At 44.5% G+C, this 20,152-nt stretch overlaps 1 protein-coding gene across 3 annotated transcripts in view; it reads left to right on the top strand.

The window, feature by feature from the left end:
- Positions 1 to 20,152, top strand: part of NELFA (negative elongation factor complex member A) — a 47,545-nt gene that overhangs the window by 13,387 nt on the left and 14,006 nt on the right. For all 3 annotated transcript variants that reach the window (XM_014607723.3, XM_006278786.4, XM_014607724.3), the window contains exons 5-8: positions 4,238 to 4,368; positions 4,578 to 4,647; positions 5,170 to 5,258; positions 14,984 to 15,095. In XM_014607723.3, coding sequence (XP_014463209.1) covers positions 4,238 to 4,368; positions 4,578 to 4,647; positions 5,170 to 5,258; positions 14,984 to 15,095 — 402 coding nt within the window. The remainder of the gene's footprint in view (positions 1 to 4,237; positions 4,369 to 4,577; positions 4,648 to 5,169; positions 5,259 to 14,983; positions 15,096 to 20,152) is intronic.

The following is a 20,152-nucleotide window of genomic DNA, read 5'->3' as shown; positions in this document are numbered from 1 at the left end:
TACATGGATCACGCATTTTCTGTTCTCAAGTACAGCTGCTTTTTTCCTATCTGTAGCTTTGTCAATCCTTGTGGACAATGCTGAGAACTCTTTCCAAAAAAAGGAGAGGGCTGGAGATGCATAGTTTTTTCTTGTTGAAAGAAAGTTGATGATGGAGATGCTTTGTCCCATATCTTTTAATTTCTTTGTAACGTATAAAAATTAAGCTAAACGCTTTCCTGCTTTTATGGATGCACCCAGATAGATGTTGAAGGAACATCTTATGTTGCAAAATCAAGTGATTCAAAGCAGTTTTGGACCCCTTGTTACTTGATTACCAAGCCTATTCACAAATATGTTCTTCTCCATCTTCATTTGGTGAGGCCTATCCCTGTCATTTCCTGTTATTTTAAAGTTAATACTCAGTAGTTCTGTAGTTTCCTTCAGCCAGTTCCTTGAGTACTAGATACATCTCATGCAACTATGCTGTTTTGAAAACATCCTGCTATTGAACTAATCTTTTCCCTCCACTGAGCCGATTATCTACTTACTGTGAGCTATTTTGAATGTGGTAGCTAAACTTTTAGCTTCAGCCTTCTCTGTATCAAGTATTATTAGGTTCATCTCCTGAGTCAGTAAGGGACCTAGCTTTTCTGTGGTGTTCCTCTTACTTCTGGTATATTCATTGCCTTTTTATTTCCTTTGCTAGCAGTATCTCAATTTGTGCCTTGGCCTTCCTGATTGTTGTCCCCATGTCCCTGTAATAGACTCTTATTACTACAGGTGAAAATATGTGGCCTTTTTTCACTTTTTGGAAGATGCCTTTTTAAGTTGCAGGCTAGTCTCTTGTGGCACTTCCTGTCCATCCTTTGCATCAGCATAGCATGCTTTTGTGTCCTTAATGTTGTTCTGAAGGTTAGTTAACTTTGCTGGATTCCTTCTTCCCTTAGACTTGCCTCGCATGGAATCTTGCCCCCTAGTTCTGAGTTTGAAGTCTGTATTTCTGCAGTCCAGTGTTAAAGCATTGGAAGCCTACCAGTGCCCCAATTCCTATAATAAAATAAATTCTAAATGCCTGTAAATTTTGGCATTTCTGGCCCTGAGCAGCCCTAATATACTGGTGCCCTGCACATACCTTTGCCCCTCACTTCCAAGCCCCCCCCCCCCCCCCCCCGTGCTGGGGCCCCCAGCTGCCAGGGCTTTGAAGCCAGGTACCCAGGTCTGCAGCCCCCTGCCCTCCCCAACATTGCCTGAGCCCCAGCTGCCACCTGTGGGAGGCAGCAGCTGCTGCAGTGGAGTGCAGAGCCTGGCTCCCCCGTCCCCGTAGGCAGCAAGGCTAAAGTGGGGCCTGTCAGGGGGAGGGGTGAATATGGGCAGCCTGTTGTGGGCTTGGGACTCCCTACCCTGCTTTTTCCCCTGGTTTTTCCACAGCCCCAGCAGGTCAGAGCACAGCAGAGAGGATCAGTGCTACTGCTGAGAGCCTGGTGCCACCATGGCAAGGCACCCCTGCTTGCCCAGTGCTGCCAAGGCAATGCACCCCCTGCTCACCCAACAGCAGTGGGGGTGGCAGCATGGACTTGTGCCCCCTGCTGCTTTCACATGGGCAGGGGGCATCTTGCCACGGCTTTGCAGGGTTCCTGGCAGCAACACCAAACCTCCCTGCCCCACTCTGCCCTGCTGCGGTGGGTCCTACCTGCTGGGTTGCAGAGGTCCCAGGGAGGAAGGCAGCAAGGCAGGGAGCCCACAGCCACCAGTACACACCCGCCCTATGCACAAATATGGGGGGCACATACCCCCTATGTTCCCCCCCACAGGAGTGCACCCTAGATGAGCCACCCACAACTCCATCCTGCTCCCTGCCCTGGGCCCAAGCCTTATGCAGTACCTGGGCTGGGCAGTAGCCCCAGCCCAACTCGGCTTCCTCCTGCACTATAGGGGCCTCAGTTCCCTTCCACGCCCCCCCCAACTTAACAGTGGGGAGCTGCAAGAACTCTGCAGGCTGCCTGGCTGCCAAGTGCATGTGTGAGCATGCCCATGACCTGGTGCCCCCTGCTGACTGCCTGCCTCCTGCTCCCTTCCCTTCCCTTCCCTTCCCTTCTCCCCCCCTTGCAGGCTGGAATTCTGCCAGCCTGCAAGGGGGAAACTGGCCTTTTCCTGTGTTTGTTTTTTTTCTCTTAAAAGGATAAAATCTGGGTTTTACTGTGGCTTTTTTTTTTCCATGACAAACAGAAAACCTGGATCCCTGCTGATCACTGATACTCAAGTTGCCTTCCTTCAGGTTCTCAGTCATCACCTCTCTATTAGAAATAAGTATATTGAGCCCCTTTTACCCTGTTGATTTTTCCACCATCTGTATTGAAAAGGTTGCTCCCAGCACAGTCAAAAAAACCCCAAAACTGGCTGGACATACCTCATCTGTCCTTTCTGAACCAAGTTATACCCAGCCTTAACAATATTCCTGTAATGCAATCTGTGCCACCAAGTCTGTTATCCCATTCAAGATCCTAATTTGATGTGCACTAAGATGTCCAGTTCTTTGTGTTTATTCCTCATACTTCTTGCACCCTAAGATAATGACTAGTTGATTGCCTTGCTCATGATTCACTCATGACCTTTTTTCATACTCCCCACATTGTCCCCTTTAGCCTTTTATCCATATCATCTTTTCCTTTACCTGTGGGGCTTGCTCAATCCTGCTGAGCCTAGTTTTAAGGCCCTCCTCACTAGATCACAGAGCCTATGTGCAAAAGAAGTTCTTCCATCCTCTTCATTAGGTGGGTCCTTGCTCAGCAAGCCCTTTTCCTTGAACACCACACTATTGCCAAAGAAGCCAAAGCCCCTCAAGCAACACCATCTGCACACCAGTATGTTAAACTCCAGGTTGCATTTGCTAATGCTTGGCCTTTTAACCTCCTTGTTCCTCACATCAAAGGAATTTCTCATGTTTGTGTTGCTTCTTAGCATTGCCACATCCTCCTCCCTTTATCTGTTTCCTGAAGGAATCCATTAGGAGAGATGTGTAAGGAAATGCATCCCACAAATCTAGACCATGTCCCAAGTGGAAGCATTGGTGGTTAGAGTCTGTACCTGGATGGGGCTTTTACAGGTATAGGCAGAGGAAGAGCTGCTGTTGATTTGTGGTTTTGACAACATTGCTGCTACTTCTGGTACATCCTTGGGCTCCTGTACTCCCTATATTTTAGCTAGAGCTATGTAACTAGCATGGAAGATCTTGGTCAAAGGTTGAAGTTTTGCCCAAGTTTTAAACAAGTGAAACCTGATTTTTATAATGGAAAGTATTTTCCATCCTCAACTATAGAGCATGTTGCCGACTGCACAAAAAATGTATCTGTCTTTGACAGTAAAATAGAGCTTAAGGTGCTAAGAGAGAAGGAATCAAAACTCATGGAAGAGGTGATATCTTTTATTAGACCAGCTGGATATTTGCAAACACATTTTCTTTATTCGCAAGCTTTTGGGCACACTTATGCCTCATGAAAGGTGAGAGAGAGCAAAGACTGCAAAAGTTCTTCTACATAGAAATGAAAATTCATATTTCACAGAAGAGCTGAAGATGTGGTAAAGTCTCCTGTTTGGAATAGTTCATTTTGTCCAGGTTAGGCACAGAGAAAGGTTGAAAGTCTTTTTACCTCAACGCTGTCTGATGGCAAGCAGGATGTAAAAGTATATTTCCTTCAGGTTATGATGTTTCATATTTCACAGGAGAGTGGAAAAATGGAAAGCTCTTCAGGGCAGGAATTTCTTTGTGGTGAGGTGTCTGTGCGTCTCTCTGCTCTGTGAGGTGCAATTCGCTCCAACAATGGCAGGAGCCTGGTGTTAGCATATCGGGTGGCAAAATGCTTCCATTCTTGTACAATTATGAACTTTTAATGGCTAAAATTATAGTTCATAATTGTACAAGAATGGAAGCATTTTGCCACCTGATATGCTAACACCAGGCCTGCCACTGCTGGAGTGCATTTCGGTTCATTCATATATTTTTAAAATCATATGCATGGAAAGTATTTGTATGCATCTAATAATAATGGGTTATCCTTATGGTCTTGGGTAGCAAACTGTAAGCTACATATAACACGGTAAGTAGACCTCTGAAGATGCGTATATATGTGGTGCCTTCCATAGAAGTGGCTTAGGAAGCTAAAGAAATAGAGCACAAAAATAATTTAGGCTCTTATTGTCTATGTTTCTAAGTAAGTAAACATGTTTTAATAAATTACTGTTGTTCTTTCTCTTCAAGCACCACTCAAAGGGATACCAAAACAAGCTCCATTCAGGAGTCCCACAACACCTAGTGTATTTAGCCCCTCTGGAAGCAGAACCCCTATTCCTCCTTCGAGAACACCTCTGCGCAAAGAAAGAGGAGTAAAGGTAGGTAATAGCTTTTAAAAATCCTTTCTGTGTGCTATCAGCTCACTATTCTTGATCAAAAGTGATCTCCAGTTTTCTGTCCCTTTTTGAGCCATGGGTATGAGCAGTTGTATGTTATACTAATTTCCAAGAAATGTAATCAGATATTTGATGAAAGAGTTTGAATTTAATACTGGATTTTAAAGTAAATGTGGGTACTTCTTTTGTAGCTACTAGATATCTCAGAGCTGGACATGGTTGGTGCTGGCCGTGAAGCAAAGCGAAGAAGAAAGACTTTAGGTTAGTCCAATATAATATCGATCAAGTTTACTAGTGTTAACAAGTAGACTGTTCTAAAACCAGTTCTAGTTACGTGGCTTCAGGTGCCCCCCTTCTCCCTGTCCCCCACCTTCTCTTCCCCTTAAACCTTAATTAATTTTTAAAGCTACATAAAATAAATAAATAAATACAATTTTAGTGAATGAAGCCATAATTGCAGTAAATATTGTTGTGCTTGGTTTCCCTGAAGCTTGCTAATATTCATTGCAACATTGAGCAATCAGAACTGGCTAAATTATAGTTCCGTGGTAAATTGTAAATTTGTTTGTATTCTAAGTGTTAGTTTTATTGCAAAACCAAATGGATATTTTATAGAAAAAGCATTGTATTTGCAAAACCAGCACACTATATACATTTTATTGATTTTTAGAAAAATAATCAATCTTGCATAGACTCTTTTTGCCATTGCTTAAAAAGAGAAAAAAGCTTGTTCTGTAGTTATGAAAGCTAACTTGAACCAACTCTTCCTTTTGTATTCTGTAGATGCTGAAGTGGTGGAAAAGCAAGCCAAAGAGGAAACAGTAGTGGAAAATGCTACTCCAGATTATGCAGCTGGCCTTGTATCTACACAGGTAAGATTTTATTTTAACTTGCTGCAAAATGTTGGCTCGCTTGAGAATAAAGAGTTGTCTTGTATTGCTTCCAAGGCTTCCCTCTAATCTAATATTAATTTTGATAAAAATTTATAAAGTATTTTTTATTAATGCATTTTGCTAATACTGCACAATAAAGAACAAATATAAATTTGTTCTAAGAAAGCCGTGAGAAGCTCTCTAATAAATGTAATAAAAGATTGCTTTTCCCTTCTAAGGCTTAGGAGGGGATGAGAAGTATTTAGTAGAAGGTAGCTTTTTCTTCAAGTTGGTGTCCGCGCAGATTGCACTATGTGCACTAAATTTGGTTCTCTTTTGAATAGCAGTGTTCTTTGGGGGTCAGACCTGTGTTCTGGGAACCCTCCTGACCACTTTAGTGAAAGTAAAAGGATAGACTTCCTCAACTGTCAGCCAGTTCCATTTTATTATCTGTGGGCATGATGAAACGGGGGCCCTAAATTGAAGTGGTGGGTTTTTAAAAACACCGCGTCAATTTAGGGTGAAGTAAACCCCTGTGTCATGTACACTTGTGTGTTACCTGCCTCTCTGGCCCAGGGAGAGGAGGGCAAGCTGCCGGGGAGGGCTGGTGCTTCCCTCTATGGCAGCAGCAGCACCTGTGCACATGCACCCAGCTCAGGTGGTCCCAGGGGGCACTGCAGCCATGGAGGGAAGGACCGGGTCCCCATGCAGCTCAGGCAGGTAGGCTCTGGAGGAGAGGCAGGAAAGATCAGGCTCTCTGCTTTTTTTTTTTTTTTTCCTTCGGTGGAGCCTGCCTTCGCGGGCTGCCTGCAGAGCCTCTTAGCTGCACGGAGCCTGGTGCTTCACTCCGTGGCTATAGGGCAGCAGACTAAAACTCTTTGGAGGTGTTTTAGTTTGCTGCTTCCCAAAGTCATTTAAGGCGCATTATGCTGCCGAATGTTCTAACAGTGGCTGGAATTAATGTGCAATATGCCACTGACGCATGCAAACACAAACACCAGTAAAGTCATGCAAAAGCATTTAACCTACTTTAAAGTGTCGTGCACACATACCCCTTGTTTAGTCTGCGTGCACCCTGCGACTACAAGATGAATCACTTCTGCCATCGAGAGACAGCAGGTAATTCCTGTTGTTGGGAGCTGAGTTCATCTAAATAGCTATCTAATTTCTCTTACTTAGGTTCACGACTTGATAAGGTTCTTGTCCCCTCATCCACTGTGTACAGGCCTAAAAAGGCCATTCTCCAAACTTTGCCAGTAATGTACAGTAACCTTATGATCAGAGAAGCCAAGCCCAGTGCTCTTAGTGTACTCTTAAAGCTAGAGAAAGTAGACTGAAGCAGCATCTTGTTGCAGTATCTGTACAGGCATCTTCAGATCCTGGCAAGCATTTGGAAAGACTTATCCCATTTGCTAGTGGCCCCCAGTGAGCCACAGTGTTATCCTGAGCTCAGCAGTTCTGATCTTTAGCCCAGGATCCAAAAACCAGGGAGACCACCACAGACCTCCAGTGAAGAGACCAATCCTCCAAGCCTGTGCTCTCCCTGGAACCTCACCACTGAGCCTTGCCCAAGATGAAATTTCCCATTCTATTTACACCACATAGAAGGAACTGCAGTACCTCTGGTACTGCTCAGCAGGCAAACCTTTTTTTTTTTTTTTTTTTTTGGTGCCACATGTACCAGTGCTGCATAAGCTCCCTACAGACAGTAGTGGCACAAATGTCCATAGCGTGCATTGGCACTACCTTAACTGTTGAACCAGTACCCAAATCCCTGATATTGAACAGGCCCCTCTCATGATATTTTGACACTGGTCATCAATTAGACTGGGTCTGGGACTTGGTGTGGTTCCTCAGTGGAAGAGGAATCCCCCTTCTCAGCCTCATTAGAGAACATGGACCCTCCTCCCTGGTGGCCCATTCCTACCATGGATAACCCTCTGGGATGGAAAGACAGTTGTGAGGAAAAATCCTTTTAGAGGATCCCCCTAAATCTTCGGGACTGAGAAGTGAATTTGACCCATGTGGGCTCTTTCCCTTCATTACATCTGCTAATGGTGGCCCTATTTGTCTCTGGAATAGCAACCTTACATCACGAAACAACCTTCTTGAGAGGTCTGCAAGTAAAGATCACCCTGGTAGATCTAGCAGGTCTAAGCATCTTCTCCAACACATCAACAACAGGAAGAGAGAGCAAGAACTCAGTGGAGATGAGCTCTTTCCTGACAACCTCTAGCTCTTTATTCCTTGTTTCCTAATAATGAGAAGAAATGCTTACTATCCCATTAGAACAGTGGTCTTCAGTCTGTGGTCCACAGACGCCTGGGGGTCTGCAGATTGTGTCTAAAGACCTGCAAAAGATTACTTTGATCAATCAAAAGTGCGTGAATACTTACACTTCAGTACAAAGTGGTCCACTCCTCCATTCGAAATTTCTAAACAGGTCTGCATTTAAAAACATTTTTAGGGGTCCGCAAATGAAAAAAGATTGAAAAACCACTGTGTAAGACCAAATCCATGTAAAGTAATGTAAGCTACCATACTGTCTTGAGGCCCTTGCCTGTCATGGTTGGAAATCCTTTGATTCAAGGATGATCTCTACCACAGCTCATTAATGGGTCCTGAGATGGGTTAAGAGTCCAATCCATAAGCTACAGATCAGTCTGGAGGAGTTGCAGAACTTTCCCCAGGGGAGAATAGGTTGCAGGCTGGGATTTCTGTCCTCTTCCTTCATCCGCCTTCTCTTCTGCTTCGAAGGGAAGATGCTTTACCTCAAAACGGGCTGTTGCTTGATTGAAGTTGTAATGCCATTGGAGTCAACTGGCAGCTAGCTCCTCCAAACTCTTGATGTCTGCATCTGTTTTCTTGAGAGATGCCTTCAATGTGTCTTTTTTTGTAGCATTTCCTCTGGCCACTATGAGATCTCGGGACCTTACTAAGCTGGGAGTGTAGCATTTGTTTGGGGAGCCAAGTCGGGCATCTGCACACAATGTTTCATCTTCCAGTGATGTTGGGTGCTTGAGGATCACTGACTGAATGCTGGTAACGCTGGATTCAATAAGGATGCTGGCGTTTGTGTGGTGATCTTCTCATTTGATGTGCAGGATTTCCTGGAGGCATCATTGGTGACACCTCTGTTGAGATTATAATAGTAGGTCACCCATGTTTCACATTCATAGAGGAGAGTGGGGATGATGACTGCACTGGCAGCCCAACTTTGATAAGATCTTCCATAGAGTCTCACAGTTAAAGTCTAAGGCTTTGGTCAAATCAATAAAGGCCATGTACAGTTCCTGGTGTTGATCTTGGCACTTTTCCTGGATCTGTCAGGTTGCAGAGTTAATGTCCATGATGCCTCATAATGATCTGAAGCTGCATTAAGACTTAGGAAGAATTTCCTCAGCCAGAGGGAACAGTTGTTTCAGCAAAATTTGAGTAAGGATCTTTCCAGCAGTGGAAAGGTGGCAGTGCTTTGATAGTTGCTACAGTCAGAGTCATCTCCCTTCTTAAAAATGGTGATAACATTGGCATTTTGTAGGTCAGCAGGAATTTCTTCAGTGATTCCCGATTTTTTAGAAACAGTGTGTGGTGTTTGCTAGTCATAGTTTCCCTGCCTACTTTGAAGACCTCAGCTGGCATATGCCATCAGGGCCAGATGCTTTGTTCTTGATCTGTTTTATTGCCTGCTGGACTTCAGAGGTTAATGTACCGGCAAGAGCTTCTGTTACTGGATGCTGCAAGATGGTTTCATTAGTCACCATTGATTCTGAGTTCGGAGCTTTGGTAGTGCACCTTCCAATTGTTTTTGATGGACTTATCTTTGAGAAGTGTGCTACCATCTTCAGACCTAAGTGGGGTAATATGCAGCCTTGATTACATTGAGGAAGCTCCGTATGTCATGATTGTCAACAAATTGTTAGATTTCTTTCACTTTCTTTTCCCACTATTAATAGATCCATAGATTGTAAAGGGCTGGAAGGGACCGTACAAGATCATCAGGTCCAGCCTCTCTGTACTAGTCAGGAAAGACAACTGAGGTCAGCTAACCCCAGTGATGTGACCATCCAGTCTCCTCTTGAAGATTTCCAGCGTAGGTGATTGCACTACTTCTGGAGGGAGCTTATTCCAGTCTGGACACCCTAACTGTGAAGAAGTTTTTTCCTAGTGTTAAGTCTGAAACGGTCTTCCAGGAGTTTGTGGCCAACAGTTGTTCACTGAGCCCTTGATGTATTCCCCTGATATGGTGGTAAGCTGCTACCAAGTCCCCTCTCAGCCTTCTCTAGGCTGAAGAGACCTGAGTCCCTCAGCCTTTCCTCATATGGCTTGCCTTGCGAGTCTCTGATCATACGGGTGGCTCTTCTCTGGACTCTGTCAAACTTTTCTACATCCTTGTTGAAGTGTGGTGCCCAAAACTGGACGCAGTACTCTAGCTGCGGTCTCACCAATGCTAAGTAAAGCAGAAGAATCACTTCCTTGGTTTTGCTTGAGATGCACTGGTTGATGCGTGCCAGAGTATTGTTTGCCCTGCTGGCAACAGCATCGCACTGATGGCTCATGTTCATACTATAGTCTGTTATTACCTGTAGGTCCCTTTCAGTTGTGGTGCTAGTCTGGCGCCACCGAACCTGTAAGTATATTGGGGATTGTTCCACCCCAGATGGAGCACTTTACACTTCTCAGTGTTGAACTTCATCTGGTTTCGTTCCACACAACTTGCCAGCCTGTATCTGCAGCCTATTTTCAAGTGTGACCATACTCCCCCATAATTTGGTGCCATCTGCAAACTTGGCCAGTGAGCTCTTCACCCCCACATCCAAACCTTTGATAAAGATGTTGAAAAGCACTGGACCAAGCACAGATCCCTGAGGGGCACCACTGGCCACTTCTTGCCAGGACGACACAGATCCGTTCATTAGAACTCTCTGGGTCCTACCCTGCAGCCAGCTTCCTACCCACCTACTTGTCAAGCAGTTGAGCCCACAATCCTCCATCTTCCCATAAGAACATTATGGGATACTAGATCAAAGACCTTTTGGAAGCCTAGGTATACAATGTTGACCTCCTCCCTCTTATTTGTTTTTGATTTCTTGAATCTTCCTCTGGACTTCAGCTTTAAGCCATCAAAAAGTTCCCTGCTTCTGACTGGATGTAGGATGGCTTTGCCAGTTAGAGAAAGCTTTTTCTCTTCCGATGGAAAAGGGCTTTGATCTCAGCATTATCTTCGTCAAGCCAGTCCTGATGGCATTGGGTAATAAAACCAGTTGATTCCATGGAAGCCTTGTGGATGGTCTCCTTTTAGAGCTTGCCAATCGTCCTCAACACAAGTGTTACCATTTTCAATCCTAAGATTGGCAAGTATCTTGCTGAAATATGTTTGGAGGGCTTTACGATGTCTAGGGGTCTGAAGGTATTTGATATTGTACTGTCTTTAGATTAATTTGGGTTGCTTTGTTTCATCAAACATGATTGATCTCACTAAACGATGATGGGTCCATCAGTTGTCGGTTCCTCTCATGACGTGTGATATGGACATCTTTTAGATCATGAGCTCTTTAAGATGATGTAGTAGAGGAGGTGCCATTGTTTTGAGTGGGGGTATTGCCATGTTGTTTTATACCTGTCACATTGTCTGAAGATAGTGTTAGTAATGACAAGGTCATGCTCTGCACATTTACTGAGTAAGAGGATGCTGTTGGAATTGACCTTTCCCACTCCTTCTTTCCCAATGGTGCCCCTCCACATGCTAAGGTCCTGGCCAACTCTTGCATTGAAGTCTCCAAGAAGGATGATTTTATTTTCTTTGGGGATGATAGTCAAGATTTCAGCAAGGTCAGCATAAAACTGTTCTTTCTCAGCATAGTGTTGTGGCATATGCGCTGATGACAGTAGCAAACGAATTGTTGGTCATTTGGAGGTACAGAGTCATGAGGCGCTCATTAATGCCAACAGGGAATACACACCAGTGCCATGTATTCACATGTCAGTTACAGGTTTCCTTTTCCATAAGAATGTATAGTTGCCCCTCTGCCCCCCCATCTCCATCAGATGGTCTTGCTGAGAGCAGCAATATCAATATATTGTATCACCAGAGTTGTTGGGCAACAATACCTGTTCTGCATTCAGATCTGTCACTGTTTGGCCATCTAGTAGGGTCCTACATTCCAGGATGCAGAGGACATCTTTGTTTTGACTGCAATTTGAATGATCCCCCTGGAAGCAGCTATTTATTTGGGTAGGGTAGGATAAGATGGAATAGTCTATGTTTGGGGCACCTTTTCTAGCCCCCTCCCTGTGCGGGGTAAGCAAAGAGGATCCTAAAAATGACTGCTTGGTAGTAATCATAGCTGCTGAATCACCCTTCTGTCCTATACCAAGGGTGAAGCGACCAACAGAAAACCACCACCTGTGTGTGGATCCATGACTAGGAACTCCTGGCAATCACTTTGTCTGTTCCTGTTGCCACTTTTCCATCACTGCAGGACTTTATAGAAGTTATGGATATTGATGATTGGTTATTATGGTAGATATTGGATCTAGTGGGAGAAGCCTGCATTTGATTTGTTTTACGAGAGGAGGCTGCTATGCATCAGCAACCGCCCAGATCTTGACAGAGGAGAAATCTGTGTCCAGTGGCAAGGAGATCCAAGACGTCCGGGATTACTTTTCCACTGCAGCCTATATCTGCCTTCACGGCCATTGAGAAGTGTGCCTTCTGCATCTGCCTGCTCCACTGTTGAGGTCTTTATATTGGACTGCTCTTTGTCTGATGCATCACTTTTGACCTTACTGCCATGGGTGACCCTATCAGGAGTACAAGACTCCTAACTAAGTTGCTCTTGGGGTTATCAGTACATGCAAGCCTCTTCACCACATCAAGGTGGCAGTCCATGGAGAGGACTTGTTTCTGAAGTCCAGGCAACTGTGGAAGATCTACATTTTCACAGTAATAATCTGTTTAGTAGTGACACAAACACAAGATTATACTTACTAAAAGATTTGAGTGATGTTTACTTTCTGGATCATATGTGGAAATAGCATCTGCAACACTTGTGCACATATAGAGCAATTACCTTCAACAATGCCCTTTGTTAAAAACAGTTTCTTGCTTAGTGCTTCCATTGAAGGTTCCTTAACCTTTTCCCCTGGCCATTCCACAAAAGGGGCATGTGGCAAGAAGACGGTTCTTCCAGGACTAGAGAGCCTGCACCCATGCAGGTTGTTTCATTTCAGAGAAGATTGTGCTGAAGTGGCTCTGGGATAGTGAGTTATCAACATATGAAGAAAAAGGGCTATCCTATTCAGTTCCAAGCCATTCCTAGCTAATCTCATAGAAAAGCATGGGTCACTCCTTTCAGGAAGTCTTCTACAGCAATTGAGACAATGTTATGAACAGCTGTGCCAGAAGATGAATTGCTGTAACTAGAGTTGGATGCAGTCTAATCAAGTTAAGGCATAGTTTGGACTAAAAGCAGCAAATAATTTGCTGTATGTAGAATTATCATGGGGAGAAGTGAAACGTATTGTGTCCTTTCTATCTCAGTTGGAGTCCATCCAGTGGCAGTCACAGACTTGGCTCTGGTACAGACATATCCACTAAAAAAAAATTCTGAAAGGAGCTTTCTAGCAGCATAAATATTTCTGGGATTCCAGGGAGGGATGAAAACTTAGTGGTGGCTACATTCTTCTACTATCGCCTTTCAAAGAGGGCACCCTTTCTAGTGGTCTGCACTTTCATGAGAAGGGTAGGGAAGTTCCAGGTCCTCCTGATAGGCCTTCAGTCTGTGTTTCATAAGTACAGGGCTGCTTGCCAATTTTTGTCTGATCACAGGAAATTAGGGTCGCAGCAACCTTGGAAGGTCATCTAGACCTTCAGAGCAGGACCATAGATATATATTCTATATATTCTTCACTGTAACCACCAGGTCCTTTTTCTGCAGGGCTGCAGTTTAGCCTATAGTGCTGCATGGGATCATCCCATCCTAAATGCAGGACTTTGTACTTGTCCTTATTGAACCTCATGAAATTTCTTTTGGTCCAGTCCTCTAATTTTGTTGAGGTCTCTCTGAATCGCACCCCTCAGCCTATCTACTGCTCTTCCTACCTACAGACTAGCTGAGGGTGCACTCCATTTTATCTTTCAGTTCGTTGATAAAGGTATTGAACAAAACTGGCCCCAGGACCAACCCTGGAGCAATCCACTTGATGCTGGCTGCCAACTAGACATTGAGCCATTGATTACCACCCTTTTTGAGCCTGACCACCCAGCCGGTTTTTTAGCCACCTTAGTCTGTTCATCCAACCCGTTCTTCCTTAGGTTGCTGGTGAGATTGTTATGGGAGACTATCAAAAACCTTGCTAAAGTCAAGGTACGTCATGTCCACTGCTCTCCCTGCATCCATGGAACCGGTTATCTTTATCATAGAAGGCAGTCAGGTTGTCAGCCATGACTTGCCCTTTGTGAATCCATGCTGACAGTTCTTAGTCACTTTCTTCTCCTCCGAGTGCTTAGAAATGGATTCCTTGAGGAGCTGCTCCGTGATTTTTCCAAGGTCTGAGGTGAGCCTGACTGATCTGTAGTTCCCTGGATGGTCTTGTCTAAGGTAGTTGAAAACTGAGATGTTGTTCTTTTTAGCTTCGAGTCTTTTTCCACTAAATCTTTCTTTACCAGCTGAAGCAAAACTTTGCTGTCCTTTAATCTGGACAGGATTTGATTGATTGATCGGCACCTCCCTGAGACTTTCACACTTGAGACCAGTGGTATCATCATAGAGACATGTGCATCCTGAACCCAAATGGCTTCTCCTTCCTCTTGAATAAAGCTTTATGACTAAGAGGTGTGGAGCTGTTGCAGTGGAGTTCAGTTCATACTTTTACTACTCAGTAATCTTTGATGCAGGCCTCTACTTCAGAGCAGGTTTTAGTAGGGCAGTCCTTCAGCTCATATTTATAAATAACTCTCTCGTTCATATCTGTGAGTAGAATATAAATAAACAATTCCTGAAAGAAAAGTTACTTAATAGTAACTGACTCTTCCAGATGATTTCACAATCCATCCTCCATACCCATTGATGTGCAGTCCTGACATGGGATTCGTCATTGGTAAAGAAGCTAAGGGGCGGCTGTGAGCGTCCTGTTCCTTTTTATAACCTTGATCACAGGGCTTACACACTGCAAGGCTGCAGACCTGGCCCTTGACAGATAACACTTTTCTGAAGAAAGGAGTGATGGAGTCCATATGAACTATGTACCTCAAATAATGTAAGGCAATAGTTCTTTGTCATTGCAAGATGCTAGTTCTGTATAATCCTTGAATGACATAATGTCTTCAGGATATGTCTTACAGTTTATCTACATTAGGAAATGATATTCTTTAAACAGCTATACCAGTAGAACTTCTCATGCAGATAACATTCTTACACCAGACTGTGGGTGGGTTGGTTTGTTTTTCATGTTTAGCTCGTATGTCACTTTAGAAGCAGTTTAAAATGAGGGAAGCCTGTCTCTTCTTAGTAAGAGTTACTAATATAGCTAAATTGCTGTAGCTACAGCTGAATAACTGGAAGAGTTTCCCACAACTCAGTGGAAGAGTAATTGCTACAGAAAAATAGAGGATCAGACATACTAGTGGAATTTTTAAAGTTGAAATTTGCATTGAAAAATATAATAATCTTCATGAGGTCATACAGTAAGCCACAGAACTTCAAAAATTGTTTGCTGTTTTACAGAAACTTGGCTCTTTGAACAATGAGCCAGCTCTACCTTCTACAAGCTATTTGCCTGCTACCCCCAGTGTGGTGCCATCCTCTTCCTATATCCCAAGCTCAGAAACACAGCCAGGTAAAACTTTTTTTTTTCTTGCTGCTGGGCATTTTTGCTACATTTGGTTTGCTTGTACATTTTTATTGCCTAGCATTACAAATGCAGGACTGAAACTTTCTTGCCATAAGTAATCCCACTGATTTCCACAGGACTATTTGTGTGATTAAGAGTTGTCAAAATGGGTCCTTGGGTTCTTTTTCAATTGCCTGATTCACCATTCTACACACCTTTTATAAAAGAAGGAAAATGCTCTTTCCTTGTGTTTATTAAATTGCTGTTGGTTACAGGGCTGACTGAAGGCTAAGCAGCTTCATGTTTTAACTCTTAAATAGTTCATTTGCTTGTTTTTTTTAATAGAAAATCTGATTGTAAAACATCAGTAATGTGGGTAGATCCTGAAATTTGCCTTGTGGGACTGGTATAGGGGGGTGTTCAACTCTATTTTAAAGTGTTAATTGTAGTGAAGGCTTCCTACTTTAATACAGTCCATGGTTGAACACTTTCCACTCTCTCTGTCTTCCCCTTGTTTTTTTATAAAGGTTCCTAGGAATAGCTTAAATGGCTAAATATTTAAAAAACATTAAACTAAATTACATTCAATAATAGAGGATGGTCAAGAATGAAAGGACAGAATATTTTGGATCAAAGCATTTAAAAAAAAAATGGTCTTTTTCCACCTTTCCACTTATCTAGATTTTTAATTAGACTGCAGCGTTGTTGCGGTAGAGAGCTATCATGTTGTATGTCTGTAAGATGCCTTAACATACCTAAATAATAGGGCTTTGTTATTAAAGCACTTTGGGATGCTTCAGTCGACACGAACTGATGTAACCATATGAAAGCTATAACTGCTCATGCAGACTTGTCACTGTAGCAATGCTTACTTTTCAGTATGTGAGCTATGCCTTGCTGTTCACCACTGACAGAGGCATACGCATAGCATACATGTGCCTGGCTCAGAAGCAAAGCTCCACGTTTCTCTGAATAAACCTCCCTCTGGTTGAAACTTGGCAGCTGTGGAAAGACCCTGGTCAAAGAGCATCAGCATTAACAGGCCCTAGTGCTAGTTTTTAGGGTATAGGCATTATGTTGAATTGTAGAAAAATCAACACTTATATTTCTGAACCTTGTATTTGTCTTCATGTTTCCTCACTGCACATTCCTTCCATCTCCTCTTTATAATCAGCAAATATAAAGTTGCTTTAATAGATGCTGTATAAAGAGAGCATTGGCTTAATATAATCTTGGAGGAGCTGTGCTCTCTTTCTAAGAATCTTAACACTTCTTAGCTGAGAGAGAGAGATGTTAAAAGTCTAGGTTTTTGTCTGCTCTACAGGTTTGAAATTTTGACACGGGTTGAGTGATTTGCCTGAGGTCACTAGAGTTAATGCCAGAGCCACATGTGGAACCCAGGAATCACAATTCCCTTGCTATCCTTTCATCCAGAGACCACTCTCTCCATAGTGTGTAAATAACAAACTTTCCCACCTCATAAAATACATACATCGCTGTTCCATAAAGGCTGTGTTCTCCAGAGCCTGTGTTTAACTCCATTAGTTGGTTAACCTCATTTTTAGAGGGTTTAATAGCACTTTCTTTCTAAAAATTGTACAGTTTTGCTTAAAATGAGAGGCCCAAAATTACAAGCCTCCAGCAGTGTTCTTGCATCAATAACTTGTTTCGTTTGCATTTATTCTTTCATTCTACTTCGGATGGAAAAATATTGAAAATGATATATCCAGTTTTGAATGGACTGTAGCCCACAGTCAGTGTGAACAGGGCCAAAAATAAATCATAGTGTCATAAAGGCAGAGAGGCATAGGAGAACTGAATTTTTATTTAAATGGGCAAATTTTTTGTGCGTTTTAGCTGCTTATTTCTTCACATTTTAGCCTTGCACATAATTAATGGACAGTCAGTTGTACAAGATGCATGCAGTCCATTCACCACGTGATTACTCTTCTGCCTCTCTCCATGCTCTAGTTCAGCAGTCTGCAACCTACAGCCTGCAGGTTGGATCCAGCCCATGAAAATCCAAACCCTACCTATAGGGCACAGGGGGTCAGTGGCATGCAGCTTGGCCCACTGCATCCCCTTTCTCTGCACTGCACCGCACCATGTTGCTGATGCCCTCTTCAGTTCTCCATGATGCCTTCTGGCCCTTTATACTGCCAGACTTGCCCCCTTCCACTCCACTGCCGTTAGGAGTGTGCATTAGCAGTGTATGGCACAGTCAGCAGCACGTATCTTGGGCACTGCAGGGGTAGTGGTAGCCTATGCTCTAAAAAGTTGCCCAGCCACACTTGAATTGATCTAAAATTTCTGAAAAGCCTCTGATTGCGTGTGCCTGCCTCTTTGCCCATTTGCGGTATATTTCTTGTTGACCGTTCCTCCCTTTCATTTACTTATGGTTTTTCAGGCTCCGTGCACGTGTGGCTTTTTAAGGTTTTAAAAAATATTTTGCATTATGTTGGCTATTGGCAAATCCTGCAATCCTTGTTGCAAAAACGCATACTAATGCGCTTCTTGCTGAAACTCCCAACTCGCATATGTAGATTCTGCCTGCCGATATTTTCAGATATTTGCTTGAGTGGTCCCTGTCCAGTTTCATTTGGATACTCAGATCCTTCATTTTTTGCTCTAACTTGCTTTTAACGTTGCTTATTATTATATGGTGGTAAACTTTTTGAAAATGCCTAGGTCACTTAAGAATCAGTGGGATTTAGGCTTTTCAGGTCATTTGCCTGTTTTATAATATTTAACCGTCTTTGCTTAACCAAGACTCAAGTGCATGTCATAGCAGGCTCAGGGATTTGTGAAACCTTTTGGGAGGCATGAAGACAACCATGTGTCAAAAGCTGTTACTGAATGTGGCCAGGTAGTTGCCTTTTGTCTGTGTGGGACTTTCCCTGGATTGTAACTTTTTGAGACTAGGTTTGGAATAGGCTCCAAATCTGATTTGGGAGATTTATTTTACTAATGGTTTCTGCTTGGGGAGAAAATTGAAATCTCATTGGCGAGGCCAACTCCTGGTAAGAGAACTCCTTCTCATTTTAAGTCCACATTTGAAACAACAGATGATCTGGGGACTAGTTTTGAATTCTACAATTCCTGTTAATAAGTTATTCTGTTCATGTCCTTATCTGAACTAACGGGCTGAGAATTGGGTGAAGTAGAGGCGTTCAAGAAGCCCATGGTGGAAGCACTCTAACTTTTCAACTTTTACTTGAAGTGCCTCCATTTCGGTCAGGAGGAAGCAAAACGCATGTGGTGGGGGCCTCGGAGCCTCCCTGCGCAGCCTGAGTGCAGCGTGTAGGGGAGCTCTTGCATGTCTCGCAGCATGCCCCACCAGCTCCCTGGGCTGCCAAAGACCCCCAAGCAGAGCTGAACACCCAAGCCACCCCCCGATGGGCCCACAGTCATGGGAGGAAGGTTGGGGGTTGCCCTGAGGGGTCAGTACAGTGAGTGCCTATGCTGTGAGAACTGGAATCAGCTGGCGCCCATTGGACATTACCCAAGGTTTGAATCAGAGGAGATTTGGGGGGGGCAGGGGGGCGGAGAGTGCTGTTGGGCTGCTTACCAGCATGTCCATATGTGGAGCCCAGGGGTTGCCCTGGCAGTGAGAGCTGAGTGGCTGAGATAATGGTTCCCATGCAGGAATCCTTCCATCACATGTATCCCTTTCCTGATCTCAGAGGGAGGGAGGTTTGGAGGCTTTTTGGAAAGGGGATGTCTCTTTTCTTATTCCTGCTGCACCACAGATGTTATTGATGCCTTTCTGTGAGTGTCTTGGGGGAGCGGGCAGCTGTTTACACACATCTCCCATGGAGTGCACCATGGCCCTGATGGAAATGGCAAGGACATGTCAAGTGCACAGATTTATGATCCCATTGAATGGGACATGCTGTCTTAAGTGCCCAAGAGCAGGGGGTGGGGAAGAGGATTTGGTGTCTTGGCTGGGCTCCAGGTTTCAGCAGGGGAGGGTGGCAGTGTGGGGGGAAAGTGAGCAATTCACCTTCCCCCTATGCTGTGACATTTCTACCCACGTCTCCTCCAGCCTCAACCCCTTTGTGGGCTTCTCAGCCATCATGGCCTGAGAGAGGGCTGTGACCACTGGTGATGGTCTATGGTGGCCTACTGCCCCTTCCCCTCCCCTCCCTCCCCCCCCCCCCCCCCCCCCCCCCCCCCCGTCCCTGGGGCTTTGCGTTTCCCCTGGGACCTGAGTCCCCATCACGGTTGCGTGGAGTTGGGACAAACGTTACTATCATGGGTTGCACGACATCCTCACGCAGGGTTTGACTCATCATGAGAAGTGTTGGAAAAACTGGCCATGGGGCCTGTGGCTTGTGCCAGTGCACTGGTATGGGGGGCTGGTACATGTTCCATGCCTCTAAGAGGGGCACAGAGACGTGTGAGAGAACTTGCTCTGGAACAGCTGCAGTCCCTGTTCAGGATAACATGTTGTAGGGCCCCCCTCTGCTGCCACCTCTCAGAGGAATTGCCCACAGGGAATCCCCTGAATACCCCTGGTCTTGTGGGCATGGGAAGTGCCATCTGTCCTGCTCTGGGCAAGATATGGGAGAGGTCCTTGAAGAACGACATGGTCTGCCCCCTGCTACAGCCTGCTTTCTAGAATCAAGTATGCGGTAATGCCTCCTCACTAATGTCGTTTTGGTGAGGCACTGCTCTGTCTGGTGTGACCCCTTGCCTGAATCTGCTGGGTGATGCACTTGAAGACATCTCTGATTTAATGCTCTATCTGAAGCTGGCACTGGATGTGTTTCTCGCCCCAGATGGCGATGAGATCCTTTATTTCCCCATAGTACCAGTTCTGTGCCTGGGTTTGGCTGGTGGCAGCAGGTGGTCTGGGTTTGTGTATGGCCTGCGGTGGTGCCTGTTGGGGTTTCTGTGTCTGGGGGTGAGTGGTGGTCTGGCTGTGAAGGGGGTGGATGGCAGGCTGTAAGGGCGAATGGATAGAAGCAGCAGTGGATGTGGGAGGGTACAGTTCCTAGTGCATGGTTTTTGCTCTTTCTTCAGAGGCTTGGTGCCCCTGCTTCACCTGGCCTTGGTTGCTC

Source organism: Alligator mississippiensis, chromosome 2, assembly GCF_030867095.1.
Source record: "Alligator mississippiensis isolate rAllMis1 chromosome 2, rAllMis1, whole genome shotgun sequence".
Taxonomy (NCBI): domain Eukaryota; kingdom Metazoa; phylum Chordata; order Crocodylia; family Alligatoridae; genus Alligator; species Alligator mississippiensis.
Note: the sequence above shows the minus strand (reverse complement) of the source record. Positions and strands in the feature narration are given on the sequence as shown.